The sequence below is a fragment of the Dipodomys ordii genome, unplaced genomic scaffold, assembly GCF_000151885.1.
Source record: "Dipodomys ordii isolate 6190 unplaced genomic scaffold, Dord_2.0 Scaffold7, whole genome shotgun sequence".
In the NCBI taxonomy this organism is placed as follows: Eukaryota; Metazoa; Chordata; class Mammalia; order Rodentia; family Heteromyidae; genus Dipodomys; species Dipodomys ordii.
Genome location: NW_012267223.1, coordinates 19,425,337 through 19,449,441, shown reverse-complemented (window position 1 = coordinate 19,449,441; position 24,105 = coordinate 19,425,337). Strand labels below are relative to the sequence as shown.

Below are 24,105 nucleotides of genomic sequence, written 5' to 3'. Positions count from 1 at the left end.
GAGTTCAAACCTCATGACCAGCAAAAAAAGATTTGAAATCAGTGCAGGCAGAAAAGTACATGAGACACTTACCTCCAGTTAACCATGACAAATACAGAAGTGGAGGTATGGCTTGAGTGGTAGAGTGCTAGCCTTGAGTGAAAAAGCCACATGAGAGTGTGAGGCCCTGAGTTCAAGTCCCAGTACCAGAACACACACAAAATAAGTTCAGGGTCAGCCTGCGCTACATACCTAGACGCTGTCTTTAAAAAGAGAAGGATCCAAGCTGGGCGCCGGTGGCTCATGTCTGTAATCCTAGCTTCTCAGGAGGCTGAGATCTGGGGATCGAGGTTCAAAGCCAGACAGAGCAGGAAAGTCCAATAAACCGCCAGAAAATCAGAAGTGGAGCTGTAGCTCAAGTGGTGGAGGGCTAGCCTTGAACTGAAGAGCTGAAGGACAGCACCCAAGCCCAGAGGTCAAGCCCCATGACTGACAAAAAAAGACCAAAAGACAATGCACAAGGGATAGCACTTGTGTGTCTTTAATTTGTAACGAAGACTTAGAGACAAATGCAAACAGTAAATAATCTTTTGCAACCCAGAGTTCATTGTTAAGTATGAGAATTTGGTATGATTCTCACATAGTTGGCAATGTGGGGTTTGTTAACTCATACAGGTTGGCCCTGAGAATAAAGTGATAAAAAAGCTAAAAAAGAAAGAAAATGCACAAGGGCTCCAGTCATCAAATGCTTGCCTAGCAAGCACCATGTACCTGAGTTCAATGCCTAGAACCACGAGAAGAATTCTCTGCCTGGTACCACAGGCCTCGAAGCCAGTCTGGGGCTGCCCTTTATCCTCAGCTCTCTTACCCTACCTTAGACCTGGGATCCAGTTCACTGAACAAGTTAATAGAACACATTTATTAAAGCAAAGGCCTTACCACCCACTTAGAACATGGCTGAGGGTATTGCTGTGATTCCTCCAGGGCTGCTAACACCAGCAGTCCTGTGCCCACCCAGGCCAGGAGGACCTGTGTGGTTATGCATAAAGCTGGCTCTCCCTCTCTACAAAGGCCTGGAAGAGGCTGCCCAGCTGCTGGGGTGCTGGGGTCTGCTCGCTGGTCAGCAGTCCCCGTGCAATTTCCAGGCCTTCCTGCTCCAGGTCCCGTTGCTTCTGCCAGAGCTGCTGTCCCCGCTCCTGCCAGGAAAGGCTGATCAGGAACACGTGCTCGGTGCATGCAGGACAAACCATAACCACCCACCCACACTGTCCGGGGCCCACTAGCTCCACAGGATGGAGGTCCCCTCTCCTCAGCTCTGCAGTCTCCTCCACTCCCAGGCCTGGCCTCTCGGGTTTCTAGAGTGCCCATTGAGGGATGGAGGTGGGTATCACCCTGAGCGAGGCTATTTCCTGGGAGTTACCTGCCCACTCTCCATCAACTCCACAGCTGCCTGGTGTCCACGGTAGAGTGTGTGTCGGCGATCCACCTGGGTCTGGAATCGAGGTAGGATCCGAACAGGGTCCTGATCTCCAAAAGTGGGAGACAGGACCTGGGGGACCTGAGCTGCCCCCAGCCCAAAAATGAAAGGCTTGAACACCGACCTAAGGAAACAGAGATGGAAGGACTGAAGCAGCTCACCCCGTCAGGGTGAACCAAGAACACTTGGCTAGCAAGCGCAGTACACCTGGCTGCCCTGTCTGGTTTACACTCTCCTGTTCCCCCCTCCCTCATCCTTCTCACCTGGAGGGGTCTGGTGTGGCCGTGAGGAAGTGGACACAGGGCTGCGAGGGATCCTGGGGCAGGATGGACACCATGCTGGCTGTGGTGCGGAAGCCTCCAGAATCCATGCAGATACCACTCTCCTTGTTCCTGAGAATGTCCATCATCACCTCTGCTGTGATAGCCCCTGTCAAAGAAGAGCAAGCGAGGCCTTGGTAGGGGGAGCTATGGGAGGTCTCCCACCCTAGGGCTTGGTTGTGACAGTCCAACCCCCATATATCACTCACTGACCTTGCCTTGGTTGTAACAGTTCACGTCCTGCCCGGAAGCGGGCCTTGGCAGCCTCCATGCGCACAGGCTGCTGGGTTAGGGAGAAGACCTGTGTGAAGTCAAAGGTGCCCTGCCCAGCCCACCAGCCCTGGGCCTGGGCATGACTCCGAAGCTCTGGGTGTTCGGCTGAGATGTCTGTGCCAATGCTCAGCTGGTTGGAAATGTTTCGGGCCCCTGCTGTGAACGAGATGGGAGAGCCAAGTCACTCGTGGCACGAGGGAGCACCCATTCTGGGCCAGGCACTGGGCCAGGTACTGAGAAAACAACAGCGATAAGAACAGCCAACCCTCATGGGCTTTGTGATGGTGGGGAAAATGGACAACATATTCCCAGAGATGGATGGAAAAGCAAAGAGGTACCTGCTTGCATGTAAGGGGAGACTACCAAGAGGTAGGCAGACCAGAGCACAAGAAGATTTAATCAGGTCAAGGCGGAGTGTTCCCAAATGGCATCATATCTTGTGTTCCCAAGACATAGCACCTAGATGAGACCCTCTCTACCCCACTTGCCCCCCCTACCTCCCAAGGCTGGTAAAAGGGGGGTTGCCTCTGGGAGGCAGGCCCAGGACTGGGCCCCTCACCCTGGATCCTCTGAGCAGCCCATAGCCTCCCAGCTGTCTCCATCACCCATGCCTCCTTCCGGTCAGCCAGCAGGAAGGTATTGTGGTAGCAGAATGGCTCAGGGTCTTCCCGGCAGCTGCCTCCCTGTCCATGGCGCTCCAGCAAGCATGAGATCACATGCACAGCCTCTTGGGCAGAGCTGCTCCGTTCTAAAGCCAACCTGATAAGAAGTGAGAGGCCAGAAGAAACCCAGAGAAGTGTGATGATAAGGCCAAGACACTCAGCAAATCCCCTGGCACTCATTGCATTAAACAGAGTAATGGGCATTGACTTTCAAGCTGTGCCCTGAGGGTCTGGGGAGGGGGGGGGGAGCCTGAAACACAGCCTCCCAGAGGTGTTCTTGGACCTTATCAGTTTTATAAACCACGCCTCTATATAACATTTCAATACAAAATAAAGCCACAACTGGTGGGGGAGGAGAGAATGGAAACAGCTACCACCACTGGGCCAGTATTCCTACCATACATACACTTGAGATGGAGCTGGGTGTTCTAGCGGCTCACATCTGTCATCCTAGCTACTCAAGAGGCTGAGCTCTGAGGATCATGGTTCAAAGCCTGCCTAAGCAGTAAAATACTGAGACTTTTAACACCAAAAAGCCACAAAAAGCTGGAAGTAGAAATGTGATTCAAATGGTAGAGCACCAGCCTTTAGCCAAAAAAAAAAAAAAAAGCATAAGGCTGGGAGTTCTAACCCCATACTGGCAACATGCACGCAGGCATGCACACACACACACACACACACACACACACACACACACACACACATTTGAGGTGGGGCCAGAAGAGAGGAGAAGCAGGGCAGCCTCTCTGGAGAGATCAGAAGGGCAATATCAACAGCAAGAAGGCCCTATGGACCCGAATGGGGGAGGGGAGGATGCAGGAGATCAAGACAGCAGGTCCAAACCTGAGTAGGTCCATGCCCAGCAGGGCCTCCCCCTCTGCTACAGGCTCCTTGGTCCATACGGCTTCATTGCCAATGCAGACACCATGCTCATTTGCACCCATCTCGGCCCCCCACAACCAAGAAGGTCGGCTCAGAATCATGGCGTAAGTCTTGCATACCTGTTCCACCTCAATGTAGGTGCACTGCAGGTAGAGGAGAGAAGAAAAACAGCTACTCATAAAAGGCAGTCCCTACACTGTGCTGGTAATTTGCCAATCACCTTACACTTTTTTGTTTTGTTAAGTCAGTCATGGGGCTTGAACTCTGGGCCTGGGCGCTGTCCCTCAGCTCTTCTGCTCAAGACTACTGCTCTACTACTTTGAGCCACAGCACCACTTCTGGTTTACTGGTGGTTAATTAGAGGTAAGAGTCTCATGGACTTTCTTGCCTGGGCTGGCTTTGAACCACGATCCTCAGATCTCAGCCTTCTGAGTAGCTAGGATTACAGGTGTGAGCCACCAGGGCCCAGCTCTCATTCCCATTTTACAGATGAGAAAACTTGTGTCCACTGGAGCTACATGTTAAACTCTTGGTCCACACTGGTAGATTTGAAACTCATATTCTTCCTACTACATGTGGCAGCCTCCCAGCCCTGGAGCTCAGAGGAAGATGAAAAATGCCCAGATTGCCCACAACTTCCAGCATCCTGCACGTCCTAACCCACCTGGAGGCGGCTCCCAGGGGCGTGGGTACCTGCTGGTACAAACACCACTTCCTGCACCTCGGCCCTAGGTCGATCTGAGTTCTTTGCAAAGATCACAGCTGGGATGGCTGAGGCCGGGGGCACGGACACAAAGCAGTCACAGGAGCAAGGGGCATCAGAGCTCGACGCGGCCATCTGCGGAGAGGTGGGGATGATCTGTGCCCCTCCCGTGCCACCTTTCCACCCTGCCTGGGCTCGGGCCTAGGGCACTCTCTCCCTCAACACGTGTGCCGTGGGCGCTTACACACCACGCATCGCATGCACACTCGGTGCACGGGATACTCCAAACCGTGCACAGCCTGCAAGTCAGCACATGGCGAGGGCCCTGCCATCTCTCAAGGTCCCGGCGCCACGGGGAGTCCCGGACCCTCAGGACACTAAGTGTCCAGTCTCAGGTCTCCCGCGCCTCCCCAAGACGCGCACGCTCCTGCGCATGCTCACAGAGCCGCCCCTCTTCCGTCTACTCCGGCAGTCCCCGATATTGTACGCCTCTCACCCTCTGTCTGCCTCCAAGACCCTCAGCTCGATCGCGGACACCACCTCCTCCGCTTCGGGTCAGGTCCATCCCATTGGACGGAGGCTCCCAGGTGACCTGCGTGGAAGGCCTTTGGCCCCGGGGGCGGGGCCGGCACAGAACACCTGCAGTTACGCCAGTCTCCATCAGGGTGCGCTCTAGCACCATTTCTTGGAGCGGGCCGGACTTACAAATCCTGCCTGGCTCCCCTTATCCGAGTGTAATTTGGGAGCCTCCTTTTTCAGGCTGAAAAAAGGAATGAATCCACCAGTTCATAGGATGGGGTTACTGTAGGGAGCTGGAGCTGGGAGTGGAAAAAAAGTCTGGGTAGAAGGGAAGATTGGTAAAATGGCGGTGACAGCTGTGGTAGCTGGAGATGAAGGAATCTTAGCTATTGAGTCTTGGCTTGAATTTCAAAGATGCACTCTAATATACAAGCAATCACAAATCAGAGGGCATAGGGATCGGTTGGTGTATTCGTGTGGTTGGTGGGGGGGATGTGGGAGAGAGAGAGAGAGAGCGAGAGAGAGAGTGAGAGCGCACTGGTAGTGGGGCTTGAACTCAGGACCTTGTGTTCTCACTTGGCCTTTTCGCTCCAGGCTGATGCTCTACCACTTGAGCAACACTTCCACTTGCTGCTTTTTGCTAGTTAATTGGAGACTCATTAATTGGACAGTCTTACAGACTTTTCTGCTCAGGATGGCTTCAAGCTTCCATTCTTGGATCTCAGCCTCCTAAGTACCTAGGATTATAAGTATAAGCCACTTTTCTTAGGGCAGTTGATACATTTAAAAGCAAAAACAAGCCACACTGATAGTTTACACCTGGTCTATAATCTTGGCTACTCAAGAGGCTGAGATCTGAGGATCACATTTGAACCCAGCCTGGGCAGAAAAGTTGATGAGTTTGTTTTATTTATTTATTTATTTTGGTCGGTTGTGGGTGGTGGGGCCTGAACTCTGGGTCTGGGCACCATCTCTGAGCTCTTCAGCTCAAGGTTAGCGCTCTACCACTTGAGACATAGTGCCACTTCCGGCTTTTTCTGCTTATGTGGTGCTGAGGAATCGAACCCAGGGCCTCATGCATGCAAGGCAAGCATTCTTACCACTGAGCCACCTTCCCAGCCCCATGATGAGCTGTTTTTTTTTTTTTTAAGGTCCAGGACTGGGACTGGAACTCAGTAACTCAGTACCTGACACTTTTTCTCATTGGCTAGTACTCTACCAACTAAGCCACACCTCCAATCCCAGTGAGATTTTTCTTATCTGCAATTAACCACCAAAAAGCTAAGGGACAGCACCCAGCACCAATACTGACACCAAAAAAAACAGGAGTGGGGATGTTTACAAGTTTGACTCCAAAAGTCTTTTTTTAATAGTGGAAAAGGGGGGGGTACAAACTCAGGGCTTCCTGATAGCAATAAGCAAATATACTCTACTGCTTGAATCTGTTAGAACATTTGCTGTAGTTATTTTGGGGATAGGATCTAATGTTTATGCCTGGGAAGTCCTGCACAGAGGGTACTTTTTGCCTGAGCTTGCCTTGAACTTCAGTCTTCCTGACCACTAGGATATGAGTTACTGAGCCAGGCCCCAAAGCCCTATTCTACCCATAGCGCTCAATGGCAAAGGAGAAGTCTTGGCAAGGGAGACACAGAGCAGTTCAGAGGTGGATTCAGATCTAAGATGTCCTTATCTTCCAACTCAACAAACAATCTCCCTAACCAGCATTTAAACAAATGTATCTTTTGCTTGGTAAAACCCTGCAGGAATGCACTGTGCTCTGCTTCTAGGGTTGGCAGTCAGTCTGTAAATGGCTTGGGAGTATGCACACTCCTCCAGCAATATTAATTCTTCCAGTCTATGAACATGGACCATTTTTCTGTTTTGTTTTTTCTCCCTTCCATTTCTTCCATCAATGTCTTAGTTTTCAGTGTGCAGATTTCCCCCCTCCTTGGTTAATTTTATCCCTAAGTATTTCTCCTAACTGTTGTAAATGAGATTATTTTCTTGATCTAAAAGATATTTTGTGGTTAGTATATGGAAATGCGATTGATTTTTGTGTGCTGGTTTTGGATCCTGTGACTTTATTAGTTGTGAGCAGTTTCTTGGTGGAGTTTTGTCCCTAAGATTTCTTTCAAACCTGCCCTCATTGCTAAACAATCAGATTAATGCTAGGATTAGTGGGATGGCAATGGGTGTATCTGGTACATCATCCAGGAGGGCCGGTGAAGTTACCATCCGGTGTCATTCCAGCAGCAAACGTCAAGGCTTGGTGCCCCAAAACATCGGTGACCCCGGCAGTGTGCAGGAAGCTGTACTTTCTTGAATGCCCGCTAGGGGGCAGGCGCAGGCAGCAGGAGGAGGAAGGATTCCTTCTGCTGCTGCAGCTCATCTGGAGGCTTGGTTCCCAAGGCTGCCTTCTGTGTCACGTTTCCATTCCTAACTTCATTCACCCACTCTAGAGGAATTTCACTCCACTTGGAAGGAGTGCCGTCGGATCAGAGAGGTCACCCAGCAGGTCAACCCACAGGTGCTGATTTCCTTGACTCACTTGGCTTTTTCAAGATCATCCTGCCTAGGTGCCTCATTTGAGGGGTCAGAGGTGACCTTGGGCTCGGTGGAGGGGAGAGGGGCGCTAGGCCAGCCAGGCAGCATTGCAAACAAGCAGAAAAGCGTCAGAGCCCCACCAAAGGCCCCCGCTAAGAATGCAGGTCATCTGGGAGGAGTTGTAAGGGGAGGAGGGGCAGCCTCTGCCCTGCCCAGACAGGCCAAGCCGGCCCCACAGCTGCCCTCTTGTACCCTGGGGGCAGGGACTAGGGGTGGGGGGGGAGGGGACCTGGAGAGAAGAGGTTCCTAGGGTCTAACTCTCCCCACCCCAATCAAGAAGACTAAAGAGCTGCTACACAGTACTGCCTCAGGCAGAAGTGAGGAGGGTGGCCCTCTTCTCCCCAGGCTGTTAAATCTGAGAGCAGTTAGAAACAAAGAATTGACCTCCCCAAATCTAGGCATTTTACTCCATAACCTTTCAATCATGTCCTCTTTCCAAGGCTGTCTTGAGATCTGTAGCAGAATCATCCAGATGAAGGACAGGATGGACCAACCTGGGAGCCAGATTTGGCTGAAGAAATTAGGTGAGAGGTAGAGTTTGGGAAATAGGAATCCACTAAGTGAATGGAAATAGTACACTTGTGGGGAGGAGGGGACGGGAAGAGGAAAGAACCAATCCACCTCTGGCTCTCTAGAGCCAAGAATGAATCCTCCATGCTAGCTTTGTTGATGTAAACTAGACAACAGCCGAGTACCAATCCCTGGGGCAGCCGGAGACCCTTGTACTACAGATGGGCGTTTCCATGCCTCTTGGAGAACAGGCACTGTGGATGCAGTGAGGGTCTGTCTTATGAGCACAGGAGTTGTGTAAGTATGGCAGGTCTCTAGCTGGGAGTTGGAGTAGCAACCTTTCCTTCATACTTTCCAGTTGGGCGGCAGCCCATCAGATATCTTGGCTGCCTTTCATCGCCTTGTCTGTGATAGGGATCATCTTGGGTGAAGAAATCGCTGTCACTCACCCCCACCTTGCTCACAGCCAGAGGGACTGGCTGACATGCATGCTCCCATGGGGGGGCGGGAAGGGAGCCAAGAGGCCTGAGTTGGAAGGGAAGGATCCCCTTCTTAGGGTGCTTGTAGGGAAGGGGAAAGAGGTTGGGAACTTTTGGTAGAGGAAGGAACTATCTAGAAACTTCTCATCCCGACAGGGGAAGACCAGGGAGGGACAGCCCCAGTTGACAGCTCTCTACCCTCCCTGTAACCCCACAAGGTAGGATCAGAGCCCAGCTCTGACCCAGCCAAGTGAGGAAGGCTTCAGGATCAAAGGGCAAGGTCCACTCCACTAGCCCAGACCTGGTCCTCACTTCTGAGGGATACTGAGTCAAAAAAGGAAAGCAAGCTAGAAGACAAATGAAGCAATGATGTGGTTGATGACTTTATTGTTGCATTAAAAAAAAAAAAAACACGCACACAGGCTGTTTCTGCTTCCATCCCTCCCCCCCCAAAGTGAGTTCACAGCAGTTAAAGAAAAAAAATTCCTACATTTTCCTCTAGGGGGGGCTACCTAGAAGGACAGGCAGCCAAGAAACCTAGATCTATGAAAGAGGGAGAGCAGAAGAAAACCTACCCAAAGCCCTGGTACCTATGTAGCTTAGGGCTCAGGGCCTCCATAAGGGGGAGCATCCGGGTCCCCCCTCACCACCACCCTTGTGGGAGTTCCCCTTAGAATGGCCACTGGAAAAGACTGTCTTGGTAATGCAGGGAGGGGGTGGCTGGTTTCGATGGGTGGAGGAGAAAGGCATTCTACACCCACGGTGCCCTCCTTTCTCCCCCTCTGCACCTGGCCAGGCAACCTGCCGGCATGGCCAACTCTGCTCCTGTCCTCAATGCTCTCAGCGAGGAAGGAGAACTCTGGTTGGGTTAGCAGGAAGTCGGGGGAAAGAGGGAGAATAAAGAAAGAACCTTACTTTTTAAACTACCCCAGGGTGGGGGGGAAGGGGGGCTCTGAAGTCAGCTTGTTCCTTTTTTTCGGGAGCTGCCCATTTCAATCCCAACTTTCTTCCCACCCAGATTACCAGCTCCTACTTCCCAGAGAGCTCCCAGACCTTGGACTGGGTTCAAGCACCCCCAATAGAGGAAGAGATGCTGTGGATCTAGGTCCCAGACCTTGTACGGGGTGAACAAGATGGGGTCTCAGGAGACCCCAGGCTCAGTAGAGAAATACACACATCCACATCCACACAGGTACGCAGCACACACATACACAACATGCCCTAACATTAAATAAAATACCCTTTGCTTATAACTTAAAATCAGTACACAACTAATCCCTGCAGAGGGTTCTGGGTGGAGAGAGGGGAATAAAGGGAAGGGGAGGTCAGAGAGACTGGAGACCCCATACCTCAAGCCTGGGAACACCCCCAGCTCCAGGGTCCTGTGGCTTGCCAGGCCCTTCCCTATCTCTTTCTTCTCCCTATGCCTGGCTCAGCTTCGGCTGGGCTTCTACCCTTCCCACCCCTGTGACCAGAATCCAAATGTATTTCTACCATCTAAAGGGCAAGAGGGTGGGGGTGGGGGACAGTTTCCTGGAATCCCTTCCAGTGGGAGGACAACTCCTTCATATGGAAGGGGAGATGACAAGGCGAGGACCATGGGGAGGCATGGAAAGATCAAGCTAGGGAGCAGAACCTAGCTTCTCAGTGAGCAGAAGAGGCTAGACAGGTGCAAGGCCTCTACTAGGAGGAGAAAGGCGTCTGGGCTGGGACACCCCCATCTAAGTCCCAAGTAGCCCCGTGAACCCTCCCCCTCCCATCCTTCCTCAGATGGAAGGCAAATGATGGGGACCCAGGGCAAAGGACTCTATCAATTAAAGAGCTGGAGCTACAGGATGCCTAAGGATCACGGCAGCAAAGTCCATGAGATTATTATCTCCAATCAACTACAGAAAATGCTGCAAGTGGAGCTGTGGCCCAAGTGGTAGAGCACTAGCCTTAAGCAAAACGCAGTTCAGGGACAGCACCCAGGCCCTGAGTTCAAGTCCCAGGACCAGCACAAACAACAACCAAAATAATCCAACCGAAGGTCATGGACTGGGTACTGAACTTGATTAAAACAACAACCACCAGGTGTTATGACTGAATCAGAGTTGAAGAGGGACAAGGTTAGTTCCTTCTATGGGGCCACCCCTGATCCCTTTCCTTTCCTAAGAGAACTTCCCTGCTCAGACGTTCCCCTCTCGGCATCTAACTCTGCCTCGCACCACACAGCTGGCTGGGAAAACTGTCCCTTGGTCTCCAGGGCTCCATCAGACCAAGTCTGGAAAGATTAATAAGGAGGAACATCTCAAACAGCAAGAATCCTCCACGCTACACAGACACCCCCCGCCCCACACACACCTCAGGGGGACCCTCAAGCCTCCCCCGCATCTCAGCTCCCCCTCCAAAAAACCCTAGGGGCAGAAGCGCTAGAAGGGTTTATGAAAGGGCGCTGGGCCGCGGGGCGGCTCTGCAGGCACTTTTATGTCCAGGCTCCGAGGCGCTTAAGGACGTGTCCGGACAGCTCCCAGCGGCAACCCGGACCAGCCCCTAACTCCTCCCAGCTCCTAGCCGGTCCCCTCCAACCACCGGAGGCCATCGGGGTGCCCCTTCCCAGCTGCCCAGCCTGGGGTGGGGGGGAGGAGGGAGAGGGGAGGTGGGGAGATAGTGAAATAGCGAAGGAAGAACGGAGGGGTATGCACAACTCCTAAAGCTCAGTCAACCGCACCCCATCCTGCCCCAGACTAAAAATCAAACAACAAAACCCCCTAGAGCCCGTCTCCCCGTGCCCCCCCTCCCCACTTTTCCTCCCCCTTAATAAATAACCATCCCCTCCCCCTTCCTCAAGGGGACATCCCTAACAGCGTCGGGCTAGGGGGTCTCTTTGGAGAAGTCCCCAGGAGCCGGGCCGGGAGATGGCACCCCGGGATCTGGGGGGCGGGGAGAGCGCTCAGTTGGAGGGCCCTGCTGCGCTGTTGCTGCCCTCGGCCTCCCGTTTCCCTTTGCCCCCGGCGGGCTCCACGGTGCCCCCGGCCTTGGGGTCTCCGGGGGTGGCTCCCGCGGCCTCCTCCTTGGCGCCCTCGTGGGTTTTCATGTGCTTGGCCAGGTGGTCGCTGCGCATGAAGACGCGGCTGCACACGGCGCACGGGAACTTCTTGGTGCCCGTGTGCGTCTGCAGGTGGCGCTGCAGCTCGTCGGAGCGCGTGAAGCGCTTGCCGCAGAAGAGCCAGTTGCACACGAAGGGGCGGTCGCCGCTGTGCCAGCGCAGGTGCGCCTTCAGGTGCGACGTCTTGGCGTAGGCTTTCCCGCAGCCGGGGATGTGGCAATTGTGCAAATGCTTCTTCTTGCCCCCGTCCGGCCCGCACGGAGCTCCCAGTCGCTCCGCCTCCAGACAATTGGGACAGCGACACACGGTCTGGCCCGAGCTGCGAGGCACCGATCGGCGGGAGCCTTTGGGGCGGGCCGCCGCATCCAGACTGGAATCCAGACCCTGGGACTCCGGCGCCGCGGCTTCCAAGACTTTAGCCCCATCGGGCGGCCCCAGGAGGTGCTGCCCTCCGGCGGCCTGGAGGAGGTGGTGCGGGTGCGGGTGGGGCGGCGGGGCACAGAGCTGGTGGTCTCCAACGTAGCCCCCCAAGCCGGCCTGGAGCGCCCCCGGGTGGCCAGGTGAGGTCAACGCACCCTGGGTATGGGGGAGGTCCATCCAGCTGGTGCCGGGATGAAGGTCCCACCACGAGCCATCTTCGGTGCCTGGATGAGTTGGCCGGAACCAGGATTCATAATGGTGTGACATGTCCGGCTGCAGGAGTTTGGAAAAGGGTCCCGGGGCCAGGGGACTATCGCTTTCCAGGTCCTCGCAGGTCACCCGCGAGGAGGCTCCTGGCAGCTCATAGCCCTGGGAGAAGTCTACCTCCGGGCCCAGCGGGAGGCTCTGCAGCTCCCCAGGCGGCAGCGGGGAGGGGTAGTCCCCGGCCTCCGGGCTCGTGTGGCCCTGGTATGTTTGGAGAGGCTGCAGGTCGAGGCGCGGCGGCGAAGCGTGCGGCGCGTCCGTGTGCTGGCTGCCCAGAGAGCCGCAGACAGCGGTTAGCATTGCCGGGATCCGGGGTGGGTGGGGTCAGGGACACCTCAGATGGAAGCTGCAGGAGGCAAAGAAAAGAAGTGAGCCGGGGCGCTGGTGACTCACGCCTGTCATCCTAGCTACTCAAGAGGTTGAGATCTTAGAATCGCAAGGCAGCCCGGGCAGGGAAATCTGTGAGGCTTTTATCTTCAATTAACCGCCAGAAAACTGGAAGCAGAGTCATGCGTGGCTCAACGTGGGAGAGCACTACTAGCCTTGATCACAAAAGCTCAGAGATAGGTCTTGAGTTCAAGCCCCACAACCCACCCCAACCCACCCCCCAAAAGTGAGGAAAATAGCCCGCACACTTTCCTCCTAACCCAGATCTTACCCCCCCCCACACCACAAAGTGCAAAAGAGTACTCCTCTCATCCCATACTTCATGCAAGAAGGGTTGCAAACAGAGTCTCCCCAGGAGCACAGGATCCTGCACCTAGGACCCAGATCATAGATGACAGTGTAAGAATCCGCCCTATGCCTGCTACTCCAACTGGCAATGGCATTTGCCCCCTGCAGACATGCTGCCGGCTCACATGGATGATCTTAGACTTTCTCTGCTTCCCTAGTTTAATTAGGACACCGATTGGAGAGGAAGGGTGCTTCTGAAATGGAAAGCTTGAGTTTTCAAAAAGCCTAAAGCAAGTCTTCATACCATCACCAGCCTGTGCAGCAGGAAGAGCATTTCATCTCTGTACATACTACCCCCTGCTTCCTTCTTGGCTTGGTTGACTCTGTCTGAAGAAACCCACTTCCACACCAGCATTTCTCCTGGCAGTGTAGCTATGTGCCAGCTTTGGGACAGTTGCTTCCACTAGAGAAAGCCAAATCCTCTTTCCTGCTCCTGACCCACAACCGTGCTAGCCAACTCTGGAGGTACCTATGCCCATCTTCAAGCTGAGAAAGACCCAGAAACAAGGGGAGGGAAGGGTCAGATTCCCTGGGGAAGAAGTCGCCAACAACTCAGGAGGGTATAACTGACACCCCTTAAGGGATGTAGGATCCGGAATCCAGAAAGAGGAGGGCTGCAAGTAAAATCCTAATCACAAAACTTAAGAGCAAGAATTGCTCTTAAGAATTGCCCAGCGATTATAAAAGAGTCATGCACAATTTGTTAAAGCTACTCAGATGATCCTAACATACAGCACTATTAACAACAAACTCATTTTAAAAGAAAACCAAGCCCAGCACTGATGGCTCACACCTGTAATCCTACTGTAATACTCAGGAGGCTGAGATCTGAGGATGGCAGTTCAAAGCCAGCCTGGGCAGGAAGGTCGGTGAGACTCTCACCTCCAATTAACCATCAGAAAACCAGAAGTAGTACTGTGGCGCAAATGGTAGAACACTAGCCTTGAGCTGAAGAGCTGAGAGACAGCGCCCAGACCCAGAGTTCAAGCCTCATGATGGACAAAAAAAAAGAAAGGAAGAAAGAAGAAAGAAAGAAAAAGAAAACCAAACTTGGAGTTGTGATTTGAATAAAGATGTCGATTTATTCAACCAGAAAAAAAGAAAAACCTACCATACAGTACTGTGTGGTCTAAGAACCAGGTCTCTGGGACCATTGGTTGTAACTCTGTAAACCACTAGAAACCTACAGGCCCAGCAGAAACCTGAACACCCAGTTGGGGAGGGATGGCGCAGGCTTGTAAACCTGAGGTAGGAAGATGAAGAGCTTGTGAGCTTGAAGCCAGACTGACCTAAACATCAAGACTGTGGCAGAGAGAGAGAGAGAGAAACCCTCACCCCTTTCTCTACCTCATAGTTGTAATCTTCTCACCACCTCTCCCTAAAGCCTAGGAGCCTTCTGTAATGGTGGGGGAGAAGGCCAGTCGCTTAGAGAACAGGCTTCTCCATCTTTTCCTTCTCGGGTCTCAGGTGACCCGACCACCTTTTGCCTCTGGGACTAGAGAGAGACACGCAGTACCGCGGAGAGCCAGGGCGCCTACACAGGCTCTGGCAGCTTCACCACAAGAAAGGAACGAACAGGGTGAAGCAGCAGGAACGGAGCCCCAGGCCGGGGCGGGGCAGCCCAGAAGGGGCTGGGCGGGAGCAGCCAGGCCTGGGACCCTAATAGCTTTTGGCGCCTGGGAATTGCCCCCAGGAACTGGGGTGGGGGGGGAGGACGGGGGAGGGAGCGGGAGGGAATGGGGAGAAGAGGATGATCCCAGCTCTCCAATCAATTGTCTTCTGCGGACAGAACTTGAGAACCCAGGCCCGGGGTACAGAGGCCTCGCTACCACGATTTTAGGTTTAGAAGAGCGCAGCGCGCGCGTTCCCGGGCTTCCCGCTCCTCCTTTCGGGTCGGTGGGTAGAGCCACCCTGACGCCTCGTTTCAGCCGGCTGCCTTCCCCGAATCCCAGCGCTCGGGCCGGGACAGATACTTCCCTCCTCTCGATCTAGTGTTCTAGTCCTCCGGTTGTCCCAGTAGCTCCAGTTGCCCCAGTTTTGCAGTCTCTCCCGTCCTCTGATCGGGGCGTGGGGGGGATCCCCTTACGCCCCTCCGATTCTTTCCGATCACCTCCGCTCCCCACCCCCACCCCCAACACCCGAGGCGGCTGCGAGGCATTCGGAGCGCGTCTTCCCAGGGTCTCCAAAGGGCGCAGCCCGGACCACCCAGACCGGGGCTCCTACCTGGAGGCTGCGCTGGGGCTCCGGGCACCGCGGGGCTGGCGCGCTCACAGGCGGGCGCTCATGGAGGCCCTGCGCTCGGGCCGGCGCTCGGCGGCGAGGGACTCAAAGCCGACGGCGAGCGGGGACCACGACCAGACCAGACCCGAAGGCGGCGGCGGGAGGGCGGAGGGAGGGAGGGCGGGCGGCAGCGAGCGAGCGAGCGAGCGAGGCCGGCTCCGCCCGTGACTCACCGCGCTCTGCCTGCATCCCCGGCGCTCCGCTCCTTTTTCCTCTCGGCTCGCCGCCCCGCCCACCTCACCTGCGGCCGCCTTTAACCCGTGCGCGCTCGGCGGGGGACCCGGGGGCCGGCCGGCCGGGGCCGGGGCGGGGGAGAGGGAGGGACGGCTCCCAAGTCCCTCTCCTTCGCGCTCCGCCCTTGTCCCCTCGGGTCAGGGAACCTAGAGGGGTGTTTCCCAAATTCTCGAGACCAGCTAGATGGGGTAGAAAGTGCTGGGAGGGGAAGGGGGGACCTGGCCTCAGGTCCTGGGTGGAGGGGGGGTATGATGGAGGGGGCGGGCCCTAGGGGATGTACAACACCACCCTTAGGGTGCTGGTTGCCCGAGCAGCTTTTGGTCACCCCTCTCTCCCCACCACCAACCCCGGGAAGCCCGGGGAAACGCGGCGGGGAAACTGAGGGCAAGGAAGGAAACAAGCGGACTGAGCGCCGAGGGTGCGCGCAGCCCACCCATGGGCCTAGGCCGTGAGAACTTTGTTTAGACCGCGCTCCTCGCTCGTCCCTTCTCTCCGCCTTCCTTACCCTTTCTCTTTCCAGCGCTCCGGTCCTCCCTCTCTGCAGCTCGCCTTTTTTGGGGGTGGTTGGGTGGCCATTTCTCCCCGCACCGTCTCCCACATTTTCCAGTCTCCAGCTGCCCCCTCTCCATTCGTCTCTCAGAGGGGTCTCCGCGCTCATCCTCCACCTCCCCTCGAGACATCAGCCCCCCCCCCACCGTACCCCTCAATCCACCTCTCAAAGATGTTTACTCTTCTCCTGATTTTGAGGGGTTCGCCCTCCCGGCAATCAGCATCCCCTGCATTCTGAAAGCTGCAGCAGGCGCGTGAATGGTCCCCGAGAAAAGGGACATTTCACCACAGGATTGGTTTTCCTGATTCTTCCCTGAATATCTAACCGGAGAAAGATGTTACATTCCTTTGAGGAGCAAAAATAAAATCAAAATAACACAAAACGAATGCAGGCACGCGATGCCAACAGACTGGTGAAATACCAACGCTCCCGAAGATCTCACCTGAAAAATCTCTCTCCAGGTCCAGAGGGGTTGAGATCAGGAGACTCCCTCCCAGCTCCTGTGGGAGTGGGGGACCCTCCCCCCCATTCCCAGCCCTCCCAGTATGCTCGGTGGGAGCCGGGTGGGTGGGGTGCTCTTCCCCCTTGTTTCCAAAGTTCAGATTGATCTTCCTAGGCCAACTTCTCTCCCACCCTACACCCCAAAAAGGGTATTTCTGATCAATTTCTATATTTCTTTAGTTGGTTGAGTTGGCTTCCCCTATGAACTTTGCTGTCAGCTTTCTTTCCTTTCGTCTATTTTTTTCTTATATAGACGATTTCCTAGAGTCGGGTTGGCACTTAAACCAATAGAATCTCATCCCTACACCTTCTGTTCCACCCTGGGTGTTTTCTCTGACCTGCATCCCCACTTGAGACACGCTTGAAGTGAGATGTTTGAAAACTAGTATCTCCCGGGTCCTCATTCATAATCCGCATCCAGTCTATGTCTCATTCAGCTATGCATCTTCTCTTTCTTTCTTTTCTTCCTTCCCTCCTTCCTTTCTTTCCCTCTGTCCTCCCTTCTTTCCTTTCTCTTTCTTTCTCTCTCTTTTTGCTTTCTTTCTTCTTCCTCCCTTCTGTCCTTCCTTTCCCTCCCTTCCTCCCTCCCTCCCTTTCCCTCCCTCCCTCTTTCTTTCTTCCTTTCTTTCTTTCTTTCTTTCTTTCTTCCTTCCTTCCTTCCTTCCTTCCTTCCTTCCTTCCTTTCTTTCTTCCTTTCTTCCTGATACTGGTGAATTCAAGGCCTCACGCTCATGCTTGCTTGGCTGGTGCTTTACCACTTGAGTCACACACCCCCATCCAGCTTTTAACTGATCATTTGAAGATTTTTTTTTCTGGGGATTTTCTAGCCTTGATTCTGGGCTCTCCAGATATCAGGCTCCCTTGTATAGCTAGGATTATAGATGTGAGCCACTGCAATCTGGCTGCATTTCTCTCTCTCTCTCTCTCTCTCTCTTTTCCCAGGGCTGAGGACCGAACCCAGGGCCTTGAGCACGCCGGGCGTGCCCCCTTCCGCTGGGCTAAACCCCCAGCCCCGCATTTCTCTCTTTTTAAAGTTTAATTTCCTTATCTGGACAGCCTGGGTTCAAGTTAGATAAGAGAAAAATTCTATCTAAAAAGTACTAGCCAGGTGCCCATGGCTCACACCTGTAATCTTAGCTGCTTAGAAGGCTGAGATCTGAGGATCACAGTTTGAAACCAGCCTGGGTGGGAAAAGTCCAAGAGACTCTTATCTCCAGTTAATCATAAAAAGCCAAAAGCAAAACCGTGGCTCAAGTGACAGAGTGTTAGCCTTGAGCACAATAGCTTAGGGACAGTGCCCAGGTCCCAAGTTCAAGCCCCAGTACTGGCACAAAAAAAAAAAAGGAAAAAAAATACACGCACCCTAAACCCTTGGGGACACGTTGATGCATAGGGTAAAGAGAATATATCCTAATTGTAAATATTAAATTCGTTCTCAGGCATATTCCCAAAGACACTAGTGGATCATATTGTTCTAAACCTCATTTTCCTTGGCCACCTTAAGGGTGAAGGATGGTGTGTTTGGATGCTCGCCAACATCAGAGATGGAAACTTCTGATCGAATCCTCTTTCCGGTAATTAGGGCTCTGAGATGTTAGTCACAAAGAACCGCTCTGGGTTGTCTTGGCTATCATAAATTCACCCTCTCTGTCAACACAGCTGAATCTCAGCGCACTCAGCCTTCAACTCCTAGCTAGTGGGATTTGTATTCCAGCTCATAGCCAGTTGTAGAACACAGCTAGAAGTTCATGCAGTCTGGGGTAGAGCCTTTGACTTAGATGATTCATTCCTGGGTTTGAAACTGACTAGATCCCTTCACCATTCCTGCCTTTCCCTCTCAGCCACTTGCCTCATCCCCTTTACTGCCATTAAAGGTAGGTGCTAAAGCCGGCGCTGGGGGTCTGACTCTTAGGGGAGGAATGGCATAGCTTTTCCCATTCCTAGGTGCCAATTTTCTTTATCTTTGCAGTGGTGCTGTCCATCTTTTCTGAGAAAACAGCAGGGGCGAGGATAGCAGACACCCTGCCCCAGCCCCACTTTACCTATGCCCCACCCTTACCCACAGCCAACGCGGGGCTTCCCTGGAGCAATGCCCTGCATCTGCTTGCAGCTCCTCAGCACCAAATTCAACAGTAACAAACTCATCCCTGGGAAGTGCCAGCTGTCATCTTCCTGCCCAGCTTACCATTGTCTTTCTCTCAGACACCCCCAACCCCCAACTTCATTCCTCTGCAGTTCTTATTTCCTAGATCTACCTGTTGATGGCCAGAGTCGGATACTCACATGACTAACATGCCACCATAGTCCATATTCTTTTCCTGATTCCAGATTCAACCATGCTGCCCACCACCCAAACTGAAGTCTGCCTAAGGTTTGAACACTTCTGCTTCTCTCCGATTCCCTCAAAGCCAGTCAGATTCCTCAAAATATTGACCTCCCATTTCTGACACGCCTTTCCTTTGCAAGCCTTATCTGTAGTGAGAGTGATCCCCTTTGTACCTGGAGTACCTTGCTTAGTCTGCCTGTCCATATTAGGTAGCGTTTATTGAGCACCTAGTATGTGTGCTCCAGGTGCTTTACACTAATCTCCCTAGTTCTCATCAGCATGCAACAAAGTAATAATTATTATTATTATTCCCAGAGTACAGATTGGGAAGCCAGGGATCAAAGAAGCTAAATGACCTGCCCAAGATTACAGAGCTGTTAAGAGCCAGAGGAGGAAACTGAGTCCAGAGCAGATTTCCGAAGCCCACATTCTACCTGCTACTATATCTGGCCTCGCTATAGCAGACGTGTGGCCCTAAGGGTCTGGCTGCTCTAGACTCTGAGTGGGGAGGGGATAGTGGAAATAAATTGATCTCAGAATGGAACCACCCATCATCCTGCCTGATAGGACAAGCCCATCTCCTTCTGAATTGCTGAGATGAGACACAGGATACTAGCCTTTCCTTCACTTTTCCCACAGAGTTTGCACTGTGCCCGTGTTAAAAAGAACTGCTCCTGCTAAAATTTGTTTCATTCAAGCCCACCCTTTAGTGGTGGGGAAATGGAATCCTAAGCAGGCTGAAGGTCACAGAGAAAGCTAAGAAGCCAAGAGGGGTCTAAGACCTGATTGCTTGTTTCTCTTCCGCTCCTCACTTCCAGGCTGCATTTCCAGAGCAGCTAATTGATGCCTCAGAACACTGGGACATTCTCCTTTTCCTCCTCCATTCTCTATAAATCTTAGTGTCATTCGCATCATGCATTCCTTTTCTTTCTACAAGCAAACCCGCTGAGAAAGTGCACATAGGTGCACCTTGGCGCTATGTGTGTGCACAGCGGCACCAGTGTATATGCCTGTGCGTGTCCTCTCTCTTCCCTGGGTTCAGGATAAGTGCAGGAATTTCTCCTTTTGCATTTCTGTAGATACCCTGCCATGAGTAGCTTCTGTGTGGAGAGTTTTTGCCCTGAGTGCCACACTTTCTTCAATAGGAGGTCTCTCATCACAAGAATCAACCACACTTTTCTCTCCCTCCGGGCTCTCAGCCCAGCCTAGTCCAAAGATCACAGCTGGAAGCCTTATGAATCTCTGTAGATATTCTCCCTCCCCCCCAAAAAAAACCCTCCCTTTTATCACCCTCCCCAGTTGAGAAAGAATCAAGCCTCTGATCCCTCTTCAGAGACCTAGCCCTCTTGGTGGGAAGTCCTCTGTCCTGGACAGGGAACAGCCTCTCTTACCAGTCCATGGAGCCCAGAGCTGGCAGCAGCAATGAGGGGCAAGTGGGGGGTGATTGGAGAACCAGGCTTTATAAAGGAGGCGACAGTCAGAGCCAAAGGGGGAGGTGAGAAACGCAGGCAGGGATGCTGCCAAATCCTCACGGCCTCGGAAGCTTTTAGGATAATCCAGGAAACAGTGCCCCCCCCCTCCGTCTCCTGGGGGAATGGTAGGGGGTAAGAGCTGAGGCTGCCAGGAAAGGGGAAACTTCAGCTGGAAGAAGCAGCAGGGGGTGGGAGCGGGCTGGGGAAGCAAGACTTTCTTCCCCAGGGTTGGGTGGGCAGTGGGAAGGGGACCAAGTGATTCTTGGGGGATGGGGGAAATGAGAGCTTTGTTATGGAAGAGTACCGGGGCAGCTGGAACTCTCTAGCACTCCCTCCCACCCCCTCAACCAACGCTTTGGGGGTTTTTCTCCATGGATTTGGTAGGAAAGAAAGAGAGTTGTACATTTAAGACCTGACACACACACACACACACACACACACACACACACACACACACACAGAGCTACAAGCCAGTCCTTCCCTGCAGAGCTCTGTCTCTGAGTTGTAATTACTTCAGCAGGTCTCCCTGCCTCTGTAGGAGCCTCCTTCTGTCTCCCTCTCTCCCTTGTCACCCCCTTTTCAGACCTCTTTCAACTTGCATTCCCCCAAGACTTAGTCTACCTTTGGACTTGGAATCTTTCAGAGGAAAGAGAGAGCCAGAGAGCGATGAGGGGGAAGGGAGGAGAGAGAGAGAGAGAGAGAGAGCACAGACTCACTCCTGTAATCCTAGATACTCAGGAGGCTGAGATCTAAGCATCACAGTTCAAAGCCAGCTTGGGCAGGAAAAGTCCAATTAATCTCTCTCTCTCTCTTTCTCTCTCTCACACACACACAAAGAGGGGAGAAGAGGGAGAGAGGACCCTCTTCCTTAGAATGGTCTAGATAGCTTGGAATGGACTAAAGGGTTGTCTAAGACAGAAGTAGAGCCAAGCCAAGGAGTTTCTTAGACAGTCTGTGCCTAGAACTACAATAGAGAGGCTGGAAAAATGACCTGACAAAGGGAGGGAGGGCCTGGAAGTGAGATCAGGTGGCCCCTCACAGCCCCCATTTGCAGATCAGCTAACAGGAGCATGTTTGGAAGCAGAGATGGACCAAAGACTTGGAAGGAAATCCGAATGAGACCAAGTTCCCAAAGTTCTTCGAAACCATACATGCTGGGCACTGTTAACCTTCGGAGGACAAATGGGACTTTTCAAGGGAATGTCCTTTCTCAGCCCATCACCCCTTCCTCTGAGCCCAGGCCAGGGCTTACCCCCTCCCTTAGGATAAACCAAGAAGCCTTCACCCCAAACATCTGCCACTGCTCCCTCTCCCCCCCCTCTGACTGGGGATTCCCAGTCTCTTCATTAGCTTTTCAGTAATTATCCTGTAAAGGTCCCAACAGGTTCTTCCTCTCCCCATTTCAGAGATGAGAACATTGAGGCCCCAAGAGGTAAAAGTGGTGCAGAAAGCCACCCATCATGCTGTGGTGGAGGGCTTAGAAGGCAGAGCTGTACCCCTTCCTTAAATCCTCAGCAACATTGAGAGGCCAGGGCGGGCAACACTCCCTGAGGGAAGCCAGGCGTCAGGACCAAGGAGGGCTCCAGGGAGGGGCTTCCCTGTCCCACCCCACCTTCCAGCCCTGAAAACCTGAGGGGGGGGGCCGGGATAAAGGAGGAACAGACCACACAGGTGGAGTAAATAATGTTAATACAGGAGCATTATCACCAGGGCATTTCCTCATGGATAAATGTCTCAAATACCAAAGGATGCCTCCAAATTATAGTTAATTACAGAGTTGATTTGCATAAATTATAAGGTGAGCATACAAATTCTTTCAATCGGTTCCATATGCTTAGGTAGCAGGTCCAGTCCAGAAGATGGGAGAATCTTGGGGTGGTAGTGGAGGGGGGGGAGTTTTAGAGAGGAAAAACTCCCAGTCCTAAGCCTAGACCTGTAAGGCTCTCACAGGTTTTGGGCCAGGAGAGGGTGTACCAAGACCTTGCCTGATTTGTGGAGAGGGGGGACAATGGCAAGAGACCCCCCCTTTCTTCTTATTTTTTGCACCTCCCAACAACACATCTTCCCAACACCAATGAGAGAAGTTGAAAGAGGTAGGAAAGTCAAGGATGGACTCTGCAAGCCCAGAAATGCAGAGTGGGAAAATGGGGAGTGACACTGGGGTGCTGTCTCTGGACCTGGAGGAACAAGAGGGAGGGGTGGGAAGAAGCTGAAGATCCATTAGGGGTCTTGCTCAGAGCTTTCTCTGGATCCACACACCACCCCCATCTCCAGCTCTCCCAAGCCAACCCTGGATCTTAGGATTGATGTTGCCGCTGCCCACACCTTCCAGGTGGCTCCTGGATGGCTCAGACTCTCAGACTCTTGTCTCCAGTGCCTGGGCCCATTTCCTCTGCCCTTGCCTCCCAGGCCTCCTCCTCCTCCCTCCACCCCCTAACTGTTAAGACTCCACTTCCTTCTCCAGCTCTCTAATTTTTCCCCTCTTCTCTACCCCTCTCCCTCCCTCCCTTGGTCTCTACGTTCAGTCCCAGAGGCTCACCTTCTACTCTTCCCTCACCCAGCCCCTCCCTACAAATCTCAGCTGTCAACTTTCCTTTTCCACCCTCCAACTGCTAAATGTCCCTTGCACACACGATCCCCCCCAGATTCCTCCTCCCCAATCTTCACTGCATGCAGATCTCTGCAGTTTGTCCATGTACCTGCCCTGAAGATGAAACTACCAGATTAATTGGGGGCAAGGGGCAGGGTTGAGGTCCTCGAGTATGTGTTGGTGACAGCTTGTCTTTGTCCTCTCATCCTAGGGTCAGAGGGAGAAGTATAAGGAAAGAATTAAAATAGTGCTTAGTGGCCAGCTGGGGGCTCACGCCTGTAATCCTGACTGTACAGGAGGCTGAGATTTGAGGATCATGGTTCAAAGCCAGTCTGGGCAGGAAAAATCTGGAAGTGGCACTGTGGCTCAAGTGGTAGAGTGAGCCTTGAGCACAAAAGGGCTCAGGGACAGTGTCTAGACCTTGAGTTCAAGTCCCAGGACTGGCAATAAATGAATAAATAAATAAATAGCGCTTAGTACTGAGCATTTAGTAAATATTTGTGGGAGGGAAATGAGGAAGCAAGGAAGGAAAAAGGGAAGGAAGAAAGCAAATATGGACTCTGGTTGTGAAAATTCGTGTGTGTGGAGGGGGGTGCTGGGACTTGAACTCAAGACCTCACACTCACTTTTTTTCTTTTGGGTCCAGTTGTGGGGCCTGAACTCTGGGCCTGGGCGCTGTCCCTCAGCTCTTCAGCTCAAGGCTAGCGCTCTACCACTTGAGCCACAGCACCACTTCCAGCTTTTTTCTTTTTGCTTATGTGGTGCTGAGGAATCGAACCCAGGGCCTCAGGCATGCAAGGCAAGCGCTCTACCACTGAGCCACCTTCCCAGCCCTCATTTTTTTTTTAAATGCTCAAGGCTGACACTCTACTACTTGTGCCATGCCTCTACTTCCTGGTCTTGCTGGTTCATTGGGGATAAAAGTCTCCTGGAGCCCAGTGCCAGTGGCTCAAGCCTGTAATCCTAGCTAGTCAGGAGGCTGATATCTGAGGATTGCAGCAGTTTAAAGCCCAGGTCCAGAATTTAAGCCTCATGACTAACAACAACAAAAAAAAATTCATGGACTTTTCTGCGAGGGCTGGCTTCAAACCTAGATCTTTAGATCTCAGCTTACTAAATAGTTAGGATTATGGGTGTGAACCACCAGAGCCTAAGTGTTACTTTTTGTCTGGATTATTTCTCAGGTTCCTGTGGGCTTTCTGCCTCCTCTGTGCCCACTGAAGAACCACTGAAGAGA

At 53.0% G+C, this 24,105-nt stretch overlaps 2 protein-coding genes across 3 annotated transcripts; both read right to left on the bottom strand.

Moving 5' to 3' along the window:
* Positions 1-499: 499 nt before the first annotated feature.
* Scrn2 (secernin 2) lies at positions 500-4,919 on the bottom strand. 2 transcript variants are annotated; one of them, XM_013008804.1, is made up of 8 exons: positions 4,793-4,919; positions 4,258-4,431; positions 3,555-3,736; positions 2,609-2,808; positions 1,990-2,205; positions 1,720-1,885; positions 1,400-1,580; positions 500-1,175 (listed from the first exon to the last, which is right to left on the bottom strand). In XM_013008804.1, the coding sequence occupies exons 1-8, from the start codon at positions 4,859-4,861 to the stop codon at positions 1,017-1,019; spliced, it is 1,347 nt and encodes a 448-aa protein (XP_012864258.1). In that variant the 5' UTR covers positions 4,862-4,919; the 3' UTR covers positions 500-1,016. The 2 variants fall into 2 exon arrangements, with proteins under 2 accessions (XP_012864258.1, XP_012864257.1); XM_013008803.1 differs by lacking the exon at positions 4,793-4,919 and adding an exon at positions 4,545-4,776.
* A 6,419-nt stretch (positions 4,920-11,338) lies between these two features.
* Positions 11,339-12,519, bottom strand: Sp6 (Sp6 transcription factor). Its single transcript, XM_013037813.1, has one exon. The coding sequence runs from the start codon at positions 12,478-12,480 to the stop codon at positions 11,341-11,343; it is 1,140 nt and encodes a 379-aa protein (XP_012893267.1). The 5' UTR covers positions 12,481-12,519; the 3' UTR covers positions 11,339-11,340.
* Between the last annotated feature and the right edge of the window lie 11,586 nt (positions 12,520-24,105).